The sequence below is a fragment of the Rhizomucor pusillus genome (genome assembly GCF_041956525.1).
Source record: "Rhizomucor pusillus strain CBS 183.67 unplaced genomic scaffold VTP01scaffold_3, whole genome shotgun sequence".
Lineage (NCBI taxonomy): Eukaryota > Fungi > Mucoromycota > Mucoromycetes > Mucorales > Lichtheimiaceae > Rhizomucor > Rhizomucor pusillus.
This window is the reverse complement of record NW_027192145.1, coordinates 1,317,048-1,334,807: the sequence shown is the minus strand read 5'-3', so window position 1 is coordinate 1,334,807 and position 17,760 is coordinate 1,317,048. Positions and strand designations below refer to the sequence as shown.

General features: G+C 44.3%; 10 protein-coding genes and 1 non-coding gene across 11 annotated transcripts; 7 read left to right on the top strand and 4 right to left on the bottom strand.

Moving 5' to 3' along the window:
- Window positions 1–66: 66 nt before the first annotated feature.
- Window positions 67–2,761, bottom strand: VTP01DRAFT_6747 (uncharacterized protein; the record flags this gene model as incomplete). Its single annotated transcript, XM_069385682.1, has 7 exons — window positions 67–203; window positions 267–468; window positions 529–624; window positions 685–888; window positions 960–1,171; window positions 1,242–2,424; window positions 2,477–2,761. 7 exons carry the CDS (start codon window positions 2,759–2,761, stop codon window positions 67–69), a joined length of 2,319 nt encoding a protein of 772 aa, XP_069243120.1.
- Window positions 2,762–3,926: 1,165 nt separating this feature from the next.
- Window positions 3,927–4,009, bottom strand: VTP01DRAFT_t18. Its single transcript has one exon. It is a non-coding gene; the product is annotated as a tRNA-Leu (tRNA).
- Window positions 4,010–4,379: 370 nt separating this feature from the next.
- VTP01DRAFT_6746 (uncharacterized protein) lies at window positions 4,380–4,703 on the top strand (the record flags this gene model as incomplete). The annotated part of the gene is made up of 1 exon (XM_069385681.1): window positions 4,380–4,703. One exon carries the CDS (start codon window positions 4,380–4,382, stop codon window positions 4,701–4,703), a length of 324 nt encoding a protein of 107 aa, XP_069243119.1.
- Window positions 4,704–4,839: 136 nt separating this feature from the next.
- Window positions 4,840–5,363, top strand: VTP01DRAFT_6745 (uncharacterized protein; the record flags this gene model as incomplete). Its single annotated transcript, XM_069385680.1, has 2 exons — window positions 4,840–4,990; window positions 5,044–5,363. 2 exons carry the CDS (start codon window positions 4,840–4,842, stop codon window positions 5,361–5,363), a joined length of 471 nt encoding a protein of 156 aa, XP_069243118.1.
- A 660-nt stretch (window positions 5,364–6,023) lies between these two features.
- Window positions 6,024–7,288, top strand: VTP01DRAFT_6744 (uncharacterized protein; the record flags this gene model as incomplete). Its single annotated transcript, XM_069385679.1, has 4 exons — window positions 6,024–6,591; window positions 6,660–6,745; window positions 6,809–6,941; window positions 7,038–7,288. The coding sequence occupies 4 exons, from the start codon at window positions 6,024–6,026 to the stop codon at window positions 7,286–7,288; spliced, it is 1,038 nt and encodes a 345-aa protein (XP_069243117.1).
- A 1,086-nt stretch (window positions 7,289–8,374) lies between these two features.
- On the top strand, window positions 8,375–10,439 carry VTP01DRAFT_6743 (uncharacterized protein; the record flags this gene model as incomplete). Its single annotated transcript, XM_069385678.1, has 5 exons — window positions 8,375–8,462; window positions 8,724–9,320; window positions 9,438–9,776; window positions 9,854–9,915; window positions 9,981–10,439. The coding sequence occupies 5 exons, from the start codon at window positions 8,375–8,377 to the stop codon at window positions 10,437–10,439; spliced, it is 1,545 nt and encodes a 514-aa protein (XP_069243116.1).
- Window positions 10,440–10,520: 81 nt separating this feature from the next.
- Window positions 10,521–11,087, top strand: VTP01DRAFT_6742 (uncharacterized protein; the record flags this gene model as incomplete). The annotated part of the gene is made up of 1 exon (XM_069385677.1): window positions 10,521–11,087. The coding sequence occupies one exon, from the start codon at window positions 10,521–10,523 to the stop codon at window positions 11,085–11,087; it is 567 nt and encodes a 188-aa protein (XP_069243115.1).
- A 1,421-nt stretch (window positions 11,088–12,508) lies between these two features.
- On the top strand, window positions 12,509–13,774 carry VTP01DRAFT_6741 (uncharacterized protein; the record flags this gene model as incomplete). Its single annotated transcript, XM_069385676.1, has 1 exon — window positions 12,509–13,774. One exon carries the CDS (start codon window positions 12,509–12,511, stop codon window positions 13,772–13,774), a length of 1,266 nt encoding a protein of 421 aa, XP_069243114.1.
- A 79-nt stretch (window positions 13,775–13,853) lies between these two features.
- VTP01DRAFT_6740 (uncharacterized protein) lies at window positions 13,854–14,768 on the top strand (the record flags this gene model as incomplete). Its single annotated transcript, XM_069385675.1, has 3 exons — window positions 13,854–14,111; window positions 14,197–14,491; window positions 14,551–14,768. 3 exons carry the CDS (start codon window positions 13,854–13,856, stop codon window positions 14,766–14,768), a joined length of 771 nt encoding a protein of 256 aa, XP_069243113.1.
- Window positions 14,769–14,837: 69 nt separating this feature from the next.
- Window positions 14,838–15,302, bottom strand: VTP01DRAFT_6739 (uncharacterized protein; the record flags this gene model as incomplete). Its single annotated transcript, XM_069385673.1, has 1 exon — window positions 14,838–15,302. One exon carries the CDS (start codon window positions 15,300–15,302, stop codon window positions 14,838–14,840), a length of 465 nt encoding a protein of 154 aa, XP_069243112.1.
- Window positions 15,303–15,476: 174 nt separating this feature from the next.
- Window positions 15,477–17,442, bottom strand: VTP01DRAFT_6738 (uncharacterized protein; the record flags this gene model as incomplete). The annotated part of the gene is made up of 5 exons (XM_069385672.1): window positions 15,477–16,247; window positions 16,313–16,670; window positions 16,749–16,940; window positions 17,012–17,268; window positions 17,335–17,442. 5 exons carry the CDS (start codon window positions 17,440–17,442, stop codon window positions 15,477–15,479), a joined length of 1,686 nt encoding a protein of 561 aa, XP_069243111.1.
- Between the last annotated feature and the right edge of the window lie 318 nt (window positions 17,443–17,760).

The window sequence follows — 17,760 nt, the reverse complement described above, 5'->3', positions numbered from 1 at the left end:
ATATAAGCTTTTACGCAGTTGTAAATACGCACGTTTGATTGCTACTCCTGATATTTATTCTATAGCTTAATATATACTGTGCTCTAGCTTTAGTGGATTAAGTCGACGGAATCGACGGAGAAATCCGCCCTGCTGGTTGTCATCGTTCGAAAGCAAAGATTGTTTTCGGTTAGTGCTCTGTCGAGCTAAAGTTGCAGCAAGACCTAAAGAAATTTTAATTAAGATGAAGCTTTTTGTAAGAGCGCTCTTTGCATTAATAGACATACTGCGGCGGAAGAAATTAGGGCGAGTTGCTGCGAGATATAAGGAGTAAGAGCGTGTTTGACCATCATCAATTTGTACTTTTCTCAGAGCAGGATAAGCTTGTGCAGGGTTCACAATTGCATAGTTAAGATAGAGGACGCCTGCCCAAGGTGACTGCACTGTTGGTGCGATTGCGCCCAATTTTCCGTCCCATTCTTGGGATACCTAGTTCCAAATCATTTACAAAACTATACAAGCACCGATAGAAACAGCAGAGTTACTCACAAATTCAGGAGTGCGTATATATTCCATTAGCTCTGGAGTCATTGGTAATTGTTGGATTCCATGAATATACTCCAGGAACCTTCCAAAGTACGTGGTCTACATGGAACGAATGCTTAAGAATCCCAAAGGAGATGATACTCTATTTGAAAGACTTACATAGTCTGTCTTTTGCTCAAAATAAATACCAATGACCTTGTTTCTGACAACATTCTCTGGTCTATTCTTGTTATCATCCATCATCCAAAAATACTCGTATGTTGTTCGTTTGGTAACCGCGAGCTGCAACGAGGCGAGCTTGCTAAGCCCTTCATTGCCTGTAGCTAGACCCCAAAGCTTTGTGCCCCAATAGAAATTGACAGACTAGTATATTGAGACAGCATTGCATCCTTTTAGTAAAAGATGTATCGCCATAGTGCAATTTTAAGGCCTACCTCTGGCACTGATTCTTGGTCACGACCATCCAACGCCCCGTTTGCTTTGATACCTCCCGCCCAGCTGTGACCAGCAAACCAATCCCAGTTTCTGAACGTTGCAAAGTACTTGTCGTTTTCGTTTGCATTGTTGACATCGCGGATAAGTGCTTCGGTCCAAGGTTTGAGTCGGTCAGCATTCCATGTTGGATCCAAATGATGAATAACAGCAGCTGCATACGGATGAATGTGAGAGAAAAAGAATAAAGAGATTCCTTGATTTGGATGAAAATAGAATATTACCTGTGACGACAAGGTATCCATGATGATAATGATGATCACTGTAGTAAGAATGACCAAACTCGGCGTTGGGATCATCCGTACCACCCATTGATTGCGGCAATCCGGCCCTGGCAACCACGCCCTTATATAGCGTGTCATAACGGAATGGATCTTGCTGTTCGTTCTGGAGATAAGGCAGAAACGCCGCCTTGAGCTTATCAAGTGCAATTTGTGCCAATTCTGGGTTCCGAAGCTGTGTCTGATCCGACTTGTTCAGAACCAATGCAAGCATAGCGAACTTTTGCAATCCTTTGCCAGAGAAGTAGTTATCGCCTTTGTACGTTTCTTGGGTATAATTGCTTTTGATATCCTTGTCGATCTCTGTCATGATTTCATTGACGGTTGTAGGGTTCGGAGCCGCTTGCCGTGGTAGCCACTCTACAGAGCTCAGCTCGGTTTCTCTCAATGTCCACTCATTGCCAAGCAACGCAGTCATGGGTCCTTTGGTTGCAGACTGTAGAGTCATATTTGTCCGTTTTACATTGCTGTCATCGATGCTGGCCAAGTGATGTGCATAGGCATATGTGAGCAAAGGAGCCTCATTGCTGTTCGTTTTCCATTTTATCGTGTAGGATGCGCCGTCACCATCAGAGCGAGCTGAGACATCGCCTCCAGTGGCCCACACCGTGCGACTCTGATCCAGAACAGACTCAAAATCAGCTGCCGGGAGTTTAGTTACGCGGATAGCACCTGTATATGGTTTTGATGCTACCAAGTTCGAGTTGTCTTGCTTGGAAAGCTCGAGAGGCTCGTCACCAAGCGCATAAATGATAAAAATTGAAGTTGGATCGTCGTTCATGGAGATTTTGAATTTACGGCCTGCATACGTGTTGTCTGAAATCTTTTGCTCGCCGTCGATGGATATTATCGCATGCTGGCTAAAGAACTGCGGTGTAAGATTATTGTAGATGGCAGTGACATAGGCCATGCCGCGTACAAGCGGGAAATCGATGTAACTGTTTCTGTTCTGAGGCGTGGACAGGCGTAAATTTGCACTTAGATGGTCCCACTCCATAACCTGGCGATCAGGCACCACGTTGCTCCATTCACTAGTCGTCAACCGAAGATCGACGACAACGCTGTTTATCATGTAGCCACCGTCTGTGTATGGCACATCATTCGTGGGAGGATAAGATCCAATTACCTAGCTTGCATTGTCAGAATCACCAAAAGCATTACACGTTTCAATGATATACCTTGGTTGAAGGCTGTCTTATTGTTAAGCCAGGATTACCACCGTAGCCGTCTAACAATCGCAAAGTATATGGGTCCGGTGTCGTAGGCGCCAAATTGTCCGCGCTCGGATAAAACAAATTACTGATCCATGAATTGGTTGGCACAGTCTTGCCGTTGTCTAGATTTGCATACACGGGCTCAAAGGGATGCTTGATATCCGAGAATATGGTCTTTGGGTCAACGTTTGATACAGGGGCAAACAGATCATCGTGGTCAACAGTGCTTTGTGACACAACTCCTGACATTAAACAAGAAATAGTACAAATCGTATTCACTGCAATTACCACGCAAAACTTCATGGTAATTGCCTACGCAACTGCTCTTCTTTTATAGAGCGTGTAGAAAAGAAGGAAGGAATAAGAGGGTAAGAAAATGTACACAACCAACTCAGATAATAAAAAGACAGATTATTATATATGCCTACACGCTGGCACCACGCACCTACATTTTCGGAAATTTTGGCTCTATTCTGATTGCACCTGGTATCATAGCCACTACATGTCTTCCTCCGCGCAGGACGCAAGGATAATAATTTACGTAATAACATAGGTACTGCTTGGGTGCTCGTACAAACCATAACCAATAATTGGAACTGCATACGCAAGAAATCGCCCTTTACTATAAGTAGGCTGCGAGTTGAATACAGTGCACGCAAAAAATACCGCCATATCATTCCACGAAAAAACTCGTACCCTCAAACATAAGTATGCATATGCAAGTGGTATATCATCATCATTTTTTTTTTGGCATTCAAAGCCGACTGTATCAACTCCTTGCACTTGTTCTCACCGTTATTCAATCATCAAAATACGGAAATAATCTTGCATTGATCCAAGGTAGCTGATAGAAGTATAGGAAAATGTTGTCATCAGAGCAGCATCTTCGCTCTTAGTAGACTTGAAATGTGTACCTAACATGGATATGAACACTGCAAACTGCGAAGGAATGAAAAATCATGGGTTATCATTCTTTTTGTCACAATGAAAATAGTATTATAATACACGGTACGGTATTATGGATCAGTATCAATAAATGCATTATACATTACCGACCACAAAACATTCTTGAAGTGGAAGGAACCAAAATTTATAAAAGTGTTTGACTTTTGCACGGCTACGATTAGACCACCCAGAAGACAAAAAGTACAGAGAGACAATAAAGATGATTGACAGCTCAAAGATGAGGTATTTTTTTGATTCATTCATGATTTACTATTTCTTCTACTTTGTATTTATTACAATTGAATGAGTGGGAGAAGATATAGAAATTACAAATGTACAGTTGGTGGTGTGATCGAATAGATTCAGGCAAGCCGAAGCAGAATTCCAAAAAGGAAACTAACCAGGGTCCGTGCATCGACAAACCCATCGAAAACAAAAGGGTACCACCATTGAAAGAGGCAGAAAACGATGGTGACAGTGAGATTCGAACTCACGCCTCTTGCGAGACCAGAACTTGAGTCTGGCGCCTTAGACCAACTCGGCCATGTCACCCGCTGGGTAGTTACCTTTTATATAGGTATATTATTTACCGAAAACTTTTGGCCGCCTTGCCAGGTCACGTGGCATCAACATATATCACCGCGTTTTCCATGACAGCAATGCGTAATATGTGGAGTTTTCCGGTGTGAATTCATTACATTACTCCACCCTTTTGTATAACAACGGATGCATTTCTGATGTATACGGGTTTTTGCTGTTTTCTACATTTCTAGATTCCAGCAGTATGTAGTGCAAGCATGCACCATCCATAATTTTGACTCCGCTTCTGCCACGAACTGCCCTCTGCAAGGAGTCATAAAATTATTTGTTGCTGCACTCCCCATCCTGAAATAAACTCTGTCCCCCGATATTACAAGTCAAAATGTCAGGCACTCCAGTTACATTTGTCAACAAGGTTTCCCTAATGGGGACTTGGAAGAAGTCGCCAAAGCAAAATTTTGATCCTGCAAATAATGCGTACGTCGACTTCAATCTTGACATCGGTTGGGCCTTGCGTGAATGTTACGGCAACCGGTACTCGACGACGAAACGTGAGATACGACGCTACAAGAGGGAATGTTGCGGCCAGGTTGTATACAATAATAGAAACTGTCAGCGGAATGGGCAGCAGCTTCGACCTAATGTCGATAAAAAGGCCCTAGAGAAACACTCGAGAAAGGTTATGCGGGCTGTGGCCATCGTCTAGTCCATTATGACTGCCCTGCTGAAGCAGTTTTCATTTTCTCAGGCGACCAATATGTGCTTTGTCATAAAGGCATTCACAATCATAATGCCGACAAGCCGTACTTGATAAGCACCTAAGCGAAGAGGAAAAAACGAAAATGAATGAATGCGTCAAAAAGGAGCATGTGCCGTCTACCAATGCAGCTACGGTTGGTATTAATCCCGCAACCGGCGCCTTAGCACCTTCCTTGCGCGAAATCAACTTCGTCTTAGGCAACAGAGAACGAGCAGCCTATGAGAGCACTAAGAGTAAGAATTGTATAAATGTCGCTACAAAAGGCGACCTATTTTCAGCTTTGCAGAAATCGAGAGGAAATACGAGAACTATATCATCCTTGCAAACGTCGTACAAACCTTCTTCTTCATCATACTACTTTCGCCTATGACGAAAATGTTTGCCAATCTTTCGAAACTTCCTATTGTAACGGACGTGACGTACAAAGCTTTGAAAATCGGCATTATTTGTACTTCTGTTATGTATTCGCCAGAAACTCGCAAACACAATGTCATTTTTCAAGCGATAATGAACGGATCGACGAAAACATACTTTGAAGAATATTTTAAAACGTTGTTCACAGCACTTGCAATCGATTTTGTTGACGATAATTCCTTGATTTTATGATGGACTTTTCATCCGCGCAAATATATGGGTTTCTAACTGCGATTACGCTTACACAAATGGAGGAGCCAATGGATTCAAATATTCAAAAGTCTGCTACATGCATTGGATGCAGTCAATCCAATGTCAGCAGCGACCACACCATCGTAGGCGCGCAGTCGCTTCTGAAATTGACATATATCATCCGAACAACGTCTTCAGAATCCGAATTCGGTGCAAAATAATTGAACTTGTGAACGAGTTTCCACGCTGCAAGCGCTTGATCGGATGGTGGCTGCAGCACAAAGTTACAAGCACGATCTTCAACAGCGGGTTCTTACATAAAGGCTGCTTTGCGGAACTACCCGGAACGGACCACAAATGCAGTGGAAGCGTTCCATGTTCTGTATCGACTCATCACCCGCAATCAACCTATGTCAGTTATTACAGATTATTAAAAGCGATGGAAATAATGTGCATGAATTTTACGAAAATGGCGGGATGCTATCAACGTACTACAATAGAAGACCCCACGTGAGAAAATCAAAGAAGTTGGGCAGTAACATGTACTAAGCGAGCGACAATCACCGACCAGATAACACCGAGGATCTCTTGGAAGAATCCACGGACTATGGAACTAAAACGCGGTCAAAAGGAACAAAGCTTTCCGGTATCCATCCATAGATGTTGCCAACTTTCAGACCTGTCCAGTTGGATGAAAATAGCACAGCAAACCTTTGTGCATATGAAAAGGACCTCCAATCTGCTGCTGAGGGAAACTGTTTACCTCTCGATCCAAGCGATATCGAAGTAATGGACATACTAAAGCGCATGGTGATCGATGATGAGGGGGCTATCTCTTTGGATGCACAAGTCGACTTTTTCGAAAACCGACACCTGGATGATATGATCGACCAGTTAGAGAAAGAGTATGTCGCAAGTATCGCCTCTGAAGGTTACAACTTACTGTTGAATCCTAACCAATACAACTCGTGCTATATCGATGCTCGGTTGGAGTTATTATGGCATTCGACCATGCCAATCATCTCCAAATTTGGTTCTGCTCGTACTCCTTCCGGTGACAGTACTTTTGATGGCATTTCCTGGGAAACGTACAAAACGCCTAAAAACCTAACATCAAGAATCCATGCCTCGCAAAAATTCAGAAAGTTTGTGTGGACCTCTGAAAACAAATTCGAGAAAGCCACGAATCAGACGTTCTATCTCTTTTCGAATATCTTCTTGACAATTTGTCAGAAGAATCAAAAGAAACTTTATTTTTGAAAAGGAACAAGTGACAACGTGCTCGCAAGCTACCAGCATTCGAAATCCATCGAGCCAAAGCGATTGTTCTGCACCGAACTGAATCCATTGATCAACAATCTGACCTTGGACAGTATACATCAGTTTAGACCCGAAACATTGGCAGAACAATTTGTAGACGCACTCTGGTCTGGTATCATATTTAGATAATACAGCAGAGCATGCGATGCATGGGTGAACCGGAGTGTGTGCTACAATTCAATGTCGTTGGCTCGGATCCGCCGTTACTGATATTGGGTATCGGATCCAACCATCACAAGTCCTCAGCGGACAAAAGACGTACACTATCCCTATAAAACCATGATGCTGGACACCGAATCCGAGCTATACCGTGTTATAAGCTCTGTCGCTAGAATGGATGTCACTTCAAGGTAGTTACCACTATTCAGCGCAATGGACGTTTCATCGCTGAGCTCGATAATATACAGCGACCTGGTATCAAGGTTCTCAAGGATAGTCCATCAGATGATGATGCCGCCAAGATATTCAAAAGCGTCAAAAATCCTATAATTGCTTGTTACAAGAAGACCGTAAGACACTTGAACTTTCGCCCTCATCCCGAGGCATTTGCATCGGAAGAAATGGTGGAAGAAGAAGCCGGATACAAGGTCAAAGTATTTACTTAGAAATCTTAAATATACATCAAAATATAGTTACAGCTATTTGTAGCTACGTGGTATGCATCGCGTCGTTCGATCTTAAAATGTCTGCCTCCTTATTTTGGCTATCATCATATGCCGCGCGAAATCTCTTTAAGTTTTCTGCCCCGGTCGTTACGGACGAGTTACAAACTTTTCTATTTGAAGAGGCTAACAACTGATGGATAATAACGCGCTAAAGCATGAGGGAGGTCTATCAAGAGGTCAAAAATATATACCTGCTGGAAACAAACAACAAAACGCTGCAACTTTTCGTTTGTTATCGCTTGCTGGGGGCGACCTTCGTCTGTGCAGTGCAGTGGAGCTTCCTTTACATTTGCAATCAAAGAAAATTGGTAATAACCAAGGAAGGTCAACGAAACGCATGTGACCGAGAATTTATATCAAGATCACGTGTCCTGCAGAGTGTACTGTTAAATTGCGCATTCTAGTCGAGTACCATTCGCAAAATGACGGCCCTACCCTATAGATCTTGTAGACATTGGAAAGTTCCAACGTGGAAAGAAAGCAAAGACGTGGTTGGAATGTTTCCCAAGCGACGTTTTGTGTTACCTTTTATCTCTGAGGATCGGTGCTGTCTCTGTTCTCTCCTTTCCTTTGGAGGGGCATATTTCACAAAACATCTCCAAGATTCGATGAACTTTGTTGAGACAACACCGTTTTTACCCCACCGGCTACCATGTACAAATTCTGCAAAAACTCTGTAGAGTAGAGTTGTGTGGAAAACTGTAGATTCGCTGTGCATATGTGCCTGTATAAACATTTTTAGAAAACAATTCTTAGCTTCGGCGCAGTTTTGAGAGCCTTGACGGTATCATCAAGAATTTGCATGCGAACCATATGTAAACAGTAGCTTTATGTACGTGGTTTATTCATGTCGTCTTGAATATAGAGATTGTTTAGCGGCCTTATAGGATAATAATAGACGCATTAGAGTGTTGATATGATTATCTTGTCTCGGGCTTCAGCATTTTACTCGGCGTATTCGTTCTTTTCATAGCCCGCTATTCTTGAGCAAACGTTTCTTGTCCCTTTTGCACCCGCGCTGGTATCATGGTTCAAGGATACAACTCGGTACCGCGAGCACAAGGTGACAGCAATACCAGTAAGCACACCACCCACTTGAGCGAATTCATGGATGGTGGGTTAGGTCGAAACATATAGGAGACGACAACGACGAGCAAGCTCCTCTTCTTGACCAACCAACGAAAAGACGCGCGCATTTTCGCAAGGCCCTTTTGATCATTGCTATTACTGGGGCTATTGCAGTGGTAGCTTTTGCAGCGGCTTACCTCGTGTTTGTTCAAAGTGATAGAAACAGCAGACGCAAGTACATGATATGCATGCCCCAGTAGCATTGTTTTCTCCCGCGGAAGAAGCTAATGTTAACTTTCTTTCACAGAACTTTGGCCTGGCAAAGACCAAATCATGCGCAGTGAACGGCTTGTACTTGATCTACCAAACAATGATACCATTCGTGCATATCTAAAAGAGTACACATCTGTTGCCCACCTTGCAGGGAGTGACAACGACAAAACTCAAGCTGAATGGACACGGGACAAATTCATTGAATTTGATATCACAAATACCACCATCGAAACCTACTACCCCCTTCTCACTTATCCAGTAAAACGACGACTTGCCATCATTTCCGGTCCTCAAGAGAAAAGATATGAGGCCAGGCTGCGTGAGGAAACTGTTGATGAAGACGAGACGAGCAAAAACCCAGACACTGTTCCTACTTTCCATGGCATGTCCAAGAACGGCACCGCCACCGGACCTGTAGTGTACGCAAATTATGGTCGATTTGAGGATTTCCAGTATCTAGTAGATCAAGGTGTCAATTTGACGGGCACCAGTGCTTTGATGCGTTACGGCGCTATTCTTCGCGGACTCCAGATACGTGCCGCAGAGCAGCATGGATGTGTCAGTGCACTCATTTACTCTGATCCCATCGAGGATGGTCCTATCAACAAGAAAGAATACCCTCACAATAGTCGTGACGAGTCATACCCAAAAGGACCATGGTGACAAGATGAAGCCTAGGTTTCAAATTAGTATATTGACCTTGTTTTCTTGACCTATTTCATCCAGGAGATCATCTAGTTCTGTCCAGAGGACTCGGTATCATACCTTTCGTTGGCTACTGGAAATTTACTTACACCTGGATACACTGCAACAAAAGATGCAGTTCGTCTTCCGAGAGAACAAGTGGAGCACTTGAAACCTAGTATTCCTTCATTACCAATCTCTTGGGAGGATGCATTACCACTGCTCAAGGCTACGCAAGGTCGTGGAGTTCGTGGTTCAGTAGATTGGGTTGGCGGCCTCAACAAAGTTGATTACTGCAGTGGTCCCAGCGAAGGAGATATTCACTTGGTTAATATCATCGATGAAAAAATCTCTCCTATTTGGGATGTCATTGGCGTCATTGAAGGAGCAGTGGATCCTGACAGTGTTGTTATACTTGGCAAGTGAAGGTCAACATCATCGTCTATGCTAAACATAATACTAAAACATACTACGACGCAGGTAACCACAGAGACGCTTGGGTGTACGGTGCAGTTGACCCTTCCTTCGGCTCCGCGTCTATGGTATTATCGAAGCATCGCTTGCAACTTGGTCTCTACATTGATTGTTGTTACTTTTTTATTTGTAGCTTGAGCTCGCGCGAGTATTTGGTGAAATGTTAAAAACAGGCTGGCGTCCAGCTAGAACTATCGTCTTTGCATCCTGGGACGCTGAAGAATACGGCTTAATAGGATCTACAGAGTGGGTGGAAGATAACAAGGCATGGCTCAGCGACAAGGCCGCTGTCTACATAAATGTGGATGTTGCTGTGTGTGGCCCATACTTTGAAGCTGCAGCGTCTCCTTCTTTGAACAATCTGCTGTACGACGTGACAACCAATGTCCAAGATCCTCGCACCGGCAAATCGGTCTATGAGGCATGGAGCGAGTTTACTAACCGCACCAGCAGACCTTCCCCAAAGCCGGCTATTGGACAGCTTGGTTCTGGCTCTGATTTCGTCCCATTCCTTGATCACCTCGGTATCGCAAGCATCGACATGTCTTTTTCTGGTGACTATGGAGTGTACCACAGCAATTTCGATAGGTAAGCATGTAAACCTTACATATACTACCAAATGTGTTTTCTAAACGCATTCCACTATGTATACAACGTCATTAGCTTCCACTAGATGGATACATTTGGCGATCCTGGCTTCTATTGCCATCAGACACTTGTCAAGATATGGGGTCTGTTGGCACTACGCCTTGCTGAATCAACAATACTTCCAATCTCCCCGGGCGATTATGCAGACACTTTGACCGAGTATGCCAAGAAATTGCCTGCTTACTCTACTACTGCTCAATCAAACGGATTTCCTATCTTGAAAAATGCTGCTTTTAGACTCGCTAATGTTGCTGATACCTTTGAAAAGAGCCTGCAATCTCTCAAGCAGGACATACAAATATTTACGGAGCGAAACGAGAGGCTTCCGAAAGAATTAGCAAAGGCAGTTACGCTTGCCAACAAGCGTCTCACTTATTTTGAGCGCGGCTTCTTGGACCCACAAGGTATCAAGGATCGAACCTGGTTCAAGCATGTAGTTTACGCACCGTCACTTTGGTCTGGATATAGCTCCCAGGTATTCCCTGCCCTTATCGAAGCTATGGATGCAGGCGACGATGATATGGCTAGACACACCGAAAAGCGTATAGCGCAGTGCATTGACAATGCTAGCCAGCGATTAAGTCAGCAATAAATGATCTCTGCTCGTAAAGATTACTCTCTGTATAGTTGGTTACTGAAGCACTTAAATTCGAAAAAATCGCTGTGGAGGCGCTTTTTTCTGGAGGCTGTAGCGATTTGAGAGTGGGTGGAGCGCCGGTTTTTGATGGAAAACTATAGTTTATTCATATACCTTCCACACGCGTTGAATGGAAGAGTGCATAACACGAAATGGGCTACACAATTAATGTTTACTTTTGGAGTTTTGCAGGCAGAACACACACCAGTCTGAGGATTAAAAGGACTAGAAAGTTTTTGGATATTCATCAACTGACGCAAGGTGGGCACCATCACTGTCTGTAGATAGAGAGGAAGATTTACTGTTATGGACCAGGCATTCGTATTCCATGATCATTGGTGTCTTTGCATGACACAAGGAGCGTCCAACAGTTGTTTTGTAGATACTACATTGATTCTACGATATGGTTTGTTGAGCATCTGTTTTCCCAAAGTCATTGGCGTTTCTTTGGCAAAGCGCAGGTGCATCCAAAACATTGTTTGAAGATAAAGTTTTAAACTCTTTTTACGGATTGATACTGTACTCCCAGAGTCGGTCCTTTTCATTGCACCAAGACGCGGTTCCGGATAATGATATGAATTTAGGGCAATGAATGAGCTTATATATCACGGTCATCACTAATCTTGTGATGTGAAGCCCAACCCCATATTTTATTTCGCTTCCACATTTTGGTATTCCATCTAAATTCGGTTTCCATTGATCTCGAAGATATTTCTTGTGTGCCTGATAAAACGGTCGATTCGTGGGGCCCAAGTCGATTAAATACGGTCCTACATGATTGAAATTGATTGTCAAAAGATTCCATACTGTGAAACAGTTGAAAAGATTTCGGGAATGTCTGCATACAGCCGTTTAGACCATTGTTTCTGACAACAGCATCGCGGCGATAAACGCGCAAAAGTTTTCATTGCCATGAGCATAAAATGGCAAGACCACTGCTCCTTTTCTCTCTCTTTCTCTTTCTCTCACAGAAATAAATGAAGACAATTGAGGAGGTAAGCTGGAATACTGCCCATTTTAATATACGGACTGACTGCTTGATGAAGGATAAAGCATGCATATGAACATCTCTTCATGGCTTCCTTTGCATATCAAGTCGCGCCTTGCTTTTAACGTTGTTTCTGGCGTCTATGAATATCTGCATTGTTCTCTTTGGCTTATTAAGTCGAGTTTTTCTTTCATCATCGGCTTTGATGTCGATAGATCTCCCCTGTTGTTCTCTTTTTGCTTATGATTGTAATGATTTAATGACTCACACATGCACTCACAAAATAACGCATTTATGTTTTCTTCAGCGCGGAATGACAATGCTAATAAAGCTAGTCTGCAGAACTGAAGCTTATTTTCTTGTTTCTTCTCGGCTGGCAGCTGCTAGCATGCCCAAAAAGCGAGATTTGAAAAACAAGTTTCGACAGTTTCCAAGTAGCAGCAGCTCCAACAACATAAAAAAGGAATCTTCAGCAAAAGCCAGCACAGAAGAGTCCAATGTTACTGCAAAGCTGAACAAGTTGCGTGTCGAGCAAGCTCGCGCTGAGCGAAATCGTGGACAGCGTAAGGAAGCAACCGATGTCGGCGAAAATCAGCCGCAGTGGCAAGATTTGAAACACACAAGACGTACTGCAGGACCTCCTCCTCCGCGATCTTGGATCGTCAAGGAGCAAGAGCTGAATGAGCGCCCGATCCATGTACGGCCTAGGAATCAGACCCGCCCATGGCAACAGCAGCAAAGCCAAAAAGAAAGCACTGTTCAACCGTTGTGGCAACAGTGCGCATTCGTCCTATGCAAACAGGTGGCAGCCTGGTATGCTACGGACCGACGGGCATGCATGCGCCAGATAGCTCGACTTCCCATCAAAACGAAGCAGATGCTTCTGAGGGCATTTGCAGAGTCCAGCAGCGTTACCTTGACCAATCAACTGTTAACCATGTTTGGGGAAGCTGGCAATGAAGAGTACAGTGAGCTGTGCCTTGAAGGTGCATCAATATCAATGGAATGCCTTGTAAAAACCTTTTGGAACGTCAGAACATATCAAACAACAACAGAAAGTATATCAGAGAATTGGGAAGAAGCAGCCGAAGAGATTGAACATGCATATGGAGGTCAAGAAGCCAAGTACATCCATGATCCCGAACAGCACAACGAATGTACATGGCATCTTCGATTACTGCTGCACATGGCTCGACACAGCGCATCCATTGATCTTTCAAAGCATCTTGTGCTGTATACACCGCTATCGGCAAAGCTGACAACATTGAACTTGTCGTTTATCCAGCCACCCGTGCCCGCCGTCGGCCTCGCCTATCTTATTACCCAAACTTTACCAGATTTGCAGATACTGTCAGTGGCAGGCACATTCCCGGGGAAGCAGGGTCAACAAGCGCTGTCTGTACTTTCGCGAGGGCTTCGGAAACTTACAGTGTGGGATATTGGATACCATGCTTGGCTTGAAGCTAATATGCTTTGCGATGATACATCACCTTCACCTCTAATCCATTGGAACCGTGATCTTTTGAACCTTCAAATTCTGGTTCTTCAATGTTGTGGAGCGTCCCAGAACGACCAAGTAGGAAACCAAGTCAAACAATGGTTGCTCGATCACTGCGGCAGCCGAAAAATCGACGTTTATGCTGCTGCCGGCTGAATGATATTCCTTCCCAGTAAAACTCACTCGACTGCGCGCGCCCGCCAGTGACTCATCTCTGTTTCAAATCTATGCGACAATGAGCGATCCATCAAGAAAGCGAGAACAATACTTTTCAACACACAATGAAATCAGCAGACCAGTACAGCGCCACCTTGTATACGTGTACCTTGTCCTGGCGGCCATGCTGGGCTTGGCTGCGTATGGCTCAATAGCAGAGACACCGGGTATGCTGGCGACAAGTGGAGGAACTGTCGAAACTGGCATCGTCTTAGGCAGCGCCCTCGGTATTAGGCATCTGGATAGATCGAGTATCTGGCGTTGGGTGTTGCTTGGGGTATGAGCACTTGTTAATAGAAATTTCATTGTTGATTGAAGGATTGATTGACAACTGATGAAAATATCAATATACCTGTATCTAGACTTATGCACTGTTCAGTGGCATGTCTCTTTCCACATTGATTTCCGTGTACATGTATTGGGACCCCTCGGGAAATTTGCTATTCTCGGCACTGGCAGCAACCATGTTTATCTTTCTCGGATTCTCAGTGAGCGCAATGCTGGCAAATCGCCGAAGCATGCTCTACGTCGGTGGACTCGCTGCAAGTTTGCTTGGCATTCTGCTTTGGTCATCTTTAGCAAATATTCTGTTTATACGCTCGGACGCAATGTTTTCTGCGGAATTATATATGGGATTGATTGCGTTTAGTGGATTTGGTAAGAGGAACGGCAATAGCAAATTCAATCCGGGGGCTAACAAGAGAACGGATTTACAGTCGTGTACGATACGCAAAGGATTATAGAGCGAGCCAGTTCAGGCATCTTGGACATTCCTGGCCACGCATTACATCTTTTCATGGATCTTTTCGCCGTGTTTGTTCGACTTGCTTTGATCTTTTTGAGAAAAGACGAAGAACGACAGCGGAAACGGCGCGGCGACGACCGAAGAGACGGAAGAAGAGGAACAGGAGGAGGATCCTTTCAGCGGTGGTGATGCACTGCAAAGGAAAACAGAAAAAGATTACTACTGAAATGAACGTTGCATATATCGTGTATATTTGTGTCAATTGAATTTAATATACCTTGCTGCTGTTTCATATCGATTGATATCCAGCCATTGATACCTCTTTGGGGTGAGCGAGTTCCCTTGGCTGTCTAGCTTGTCAAGTAGATCATCCAACTGCTTCAACTGCTCAGCTTGAATGCGGGCCTTGTGCGTCAAATGGTTGAGTTTATTCATAATTTCCGTCAGTAGCAACCGTGATTTACAAAAGTGTGCTTCAATAAACATGCTGTAATCGGTGATCACTTCGTGTTCCTCGGCAGTCACCCACACTTCACTGCGAAGCAATGCGTCCATCCTCTCTAGTTCTTCGAGACAAATGTCCATTTCATCTTTGGCGTCCCGAAGCAAACTTTCTTGGTTACGGACCGCCACTTGAGTCTGGTGCAACTTTTCTTGCATGGAACGTTGTTTATTTGAAAGTATCTGGTAGCAAGTGGCGGTTATTTTACGGTGGTGGACCATTGTCCCTTTTCCAAGGGTGTATATTTGCAACGTTGAAAAGAAGAACGTGCTGTACTCGAGGAATTCTTCTCGAATCATAACGTCAGGTTTCGAATCGGAATCATGATGTTTGTTTTTATCCTTCTCGTCTGTGCGAATATAAAAGCAATCATTACAGGTGGGGTTGGTGGTTAACTACAGAACCTTGAGCCAAGGCCAGCTATTTACTCGGCTGTTGCAATCGCTCGAAGTTTCTTCATTGTGAGAAGAGGACGACGACGCATGCGTTCGTACAAACCCGTCGCGTGGCCGTCTTTCCTTGTGATGAAATTTTAACGTTTGCATAACTTCGTTGCTGTGACGTATCTCCTTGGTATCTATAGGTGTCTTGTATGGTTTTTGCAAGGTATCTGATGGTAATTGCCAGGTAGTTAATTGTTTGCCGTAATGTGCAATGGTATCCAGACTGAATGGGGCGGAAGTTGTAGTGATGGTACCGGTAGTTGCAGTAGATAGAAAACGATCTTTACTGGGTATACTGCTTGCAGTCATTCTTGATGTAGCATTGGTTCCTTGGAAATCATCGTCCTTTTCATCAGCACTAAGCTGTGCATTTGCATTTGCTAGCTGGATATATCCAGGCCGATCATAATCCCACACTGGGCATATTTGCAGCGGTGTTGCTGGAGCTGCCAGCAAATCCACGGCTGCTATATCCTTTTCATTGACCAGAACGGCGCTGCTGTTGTAATTCGTGCGCAATTTCTTTCCGTCACGGTGTATGCTGTCGTGTCGAAGTCGTGCTCCATGTTTGTGACATACAGGCTCATCCACGATAAATGGATGCAGCAGTGCCTTGTCAGCCTTCATGCGACGAGCAGGATCGTAATACAGGAACTGGCGAAGCAAATCCAGCATGGGCGCGGATGCGTTTGGTACAACAGTAGACAGAGGTTTGGGTGCTAACTGTAAGACCCACACGAGTGATTAATTTGGTGCGGGGAACCTTGTGAACACCAATCAAAACTCACCTGAGGAAACATGAACCCGATTCTCTGAGCTAGTTTGACCCCTTCTTTCCACTCGTTATCAGGTTCTCCCGCGGCATGCACTCGCTGCTCAGCAGTGGCAGCAGCGATAGCTGCAGCTTTCCTTGCAAAACCTGGACTGCATCTTCGCTCTGGTTTCATGCTCGTCTTTCGGTTAAACAATTTGCTGGTTCCGGGACTTCCCAGCACTGAACAAATCCGGTACAGCTGGTCTATCTCGGAACTTCCTGGGAAGAGGGGAGTAGTCGTGATTAGCTCCGCAAAGATGGCACCCACGGCCCACAGATCCACAGGATATGAATAAGATTTGTATCGCAAAAGCACTTCAGGAGCTCGGTACCTGGAAGTAAGCAAGATCCGACAGGGATTAGCAACGTGGTGCTGCTTCTTTAAAAATAAAAACTATGTTCATCCTCACCATCGCGTGCTGACGTATTCCGTGTAAGGACCTTGGCTGTAGATGGATCGAGCGAGTCCGAAATCACCTAGTTTGATAATGGGCATGCCACCGATAAAGTCAGGACGTGAGATCAGAATGTTCTCTGGCTTCAAATCACGGTGAAAAATGCCGTGCCGATGGATGTGTGCCAATGCTTCCAAAAGTTGTCGTCTAACGTATATTACATTGAGTAAACGCTGCTTTCGGTTCAGGCCGGTTGTCGCAAAGTCTGAGAAACCTACAGCATACGTCGCACTTCGCAGTGCTCTATTGGCTTTTGCAGCGTTCGCCGTTCGTTTATAAAATCGCACAGGTTGCCGCCATTGACATACTCCATGACAAGATGTAACTCGTCCGGTGAAGCGACGAAACTCTTGTGAAGCTGGACAATGTTGGGATGCCATTCCAGGGAACGAAGCGCCCGGTACTCTCGCAGTTTGTAGTCTGACGTGTCCTCCAGACTCTTGCCGTATTTATGTTTTACGGTCTTTACGGCCACCTACAACACAAATATATTTTAAGGTTATACAATACGATCGTCTCTATTTCAGCATAATAGACTCACAACTTGATGGGTGGTCTTGTTCCTTGCTTTATACACTTGGCCAAACGATCCATCGCCTATCTTCTCTATAAATTCATATTCGTCATGCGATGATCCTTGTCGTGACATGGATTTTTTCCCGTCTGGGTGAAAGGATGATGAGTAACAGAGAAAAAAGAAACGTTTAGCCCGCCAATGGAAGCCAAGGCAGAAATCGTTCATTTTTTGAGTCAACCACAACGTAACCCCCCCATGTCACCAGGCTTCGCCCTCTTTACAAATTTAAACAGGAAGCAATATTCACAACGCATTTTCATACAAGACATAGACATTAGCAAATGATCAAATACTAGCAGATATCAGCACGACTATTATCCTAAGAGCTGCTGCGATGGGTGCGCAAGTGCTTGTCCGTTGTAAGCTTATGGACGGCGGCGCCGATCGCAC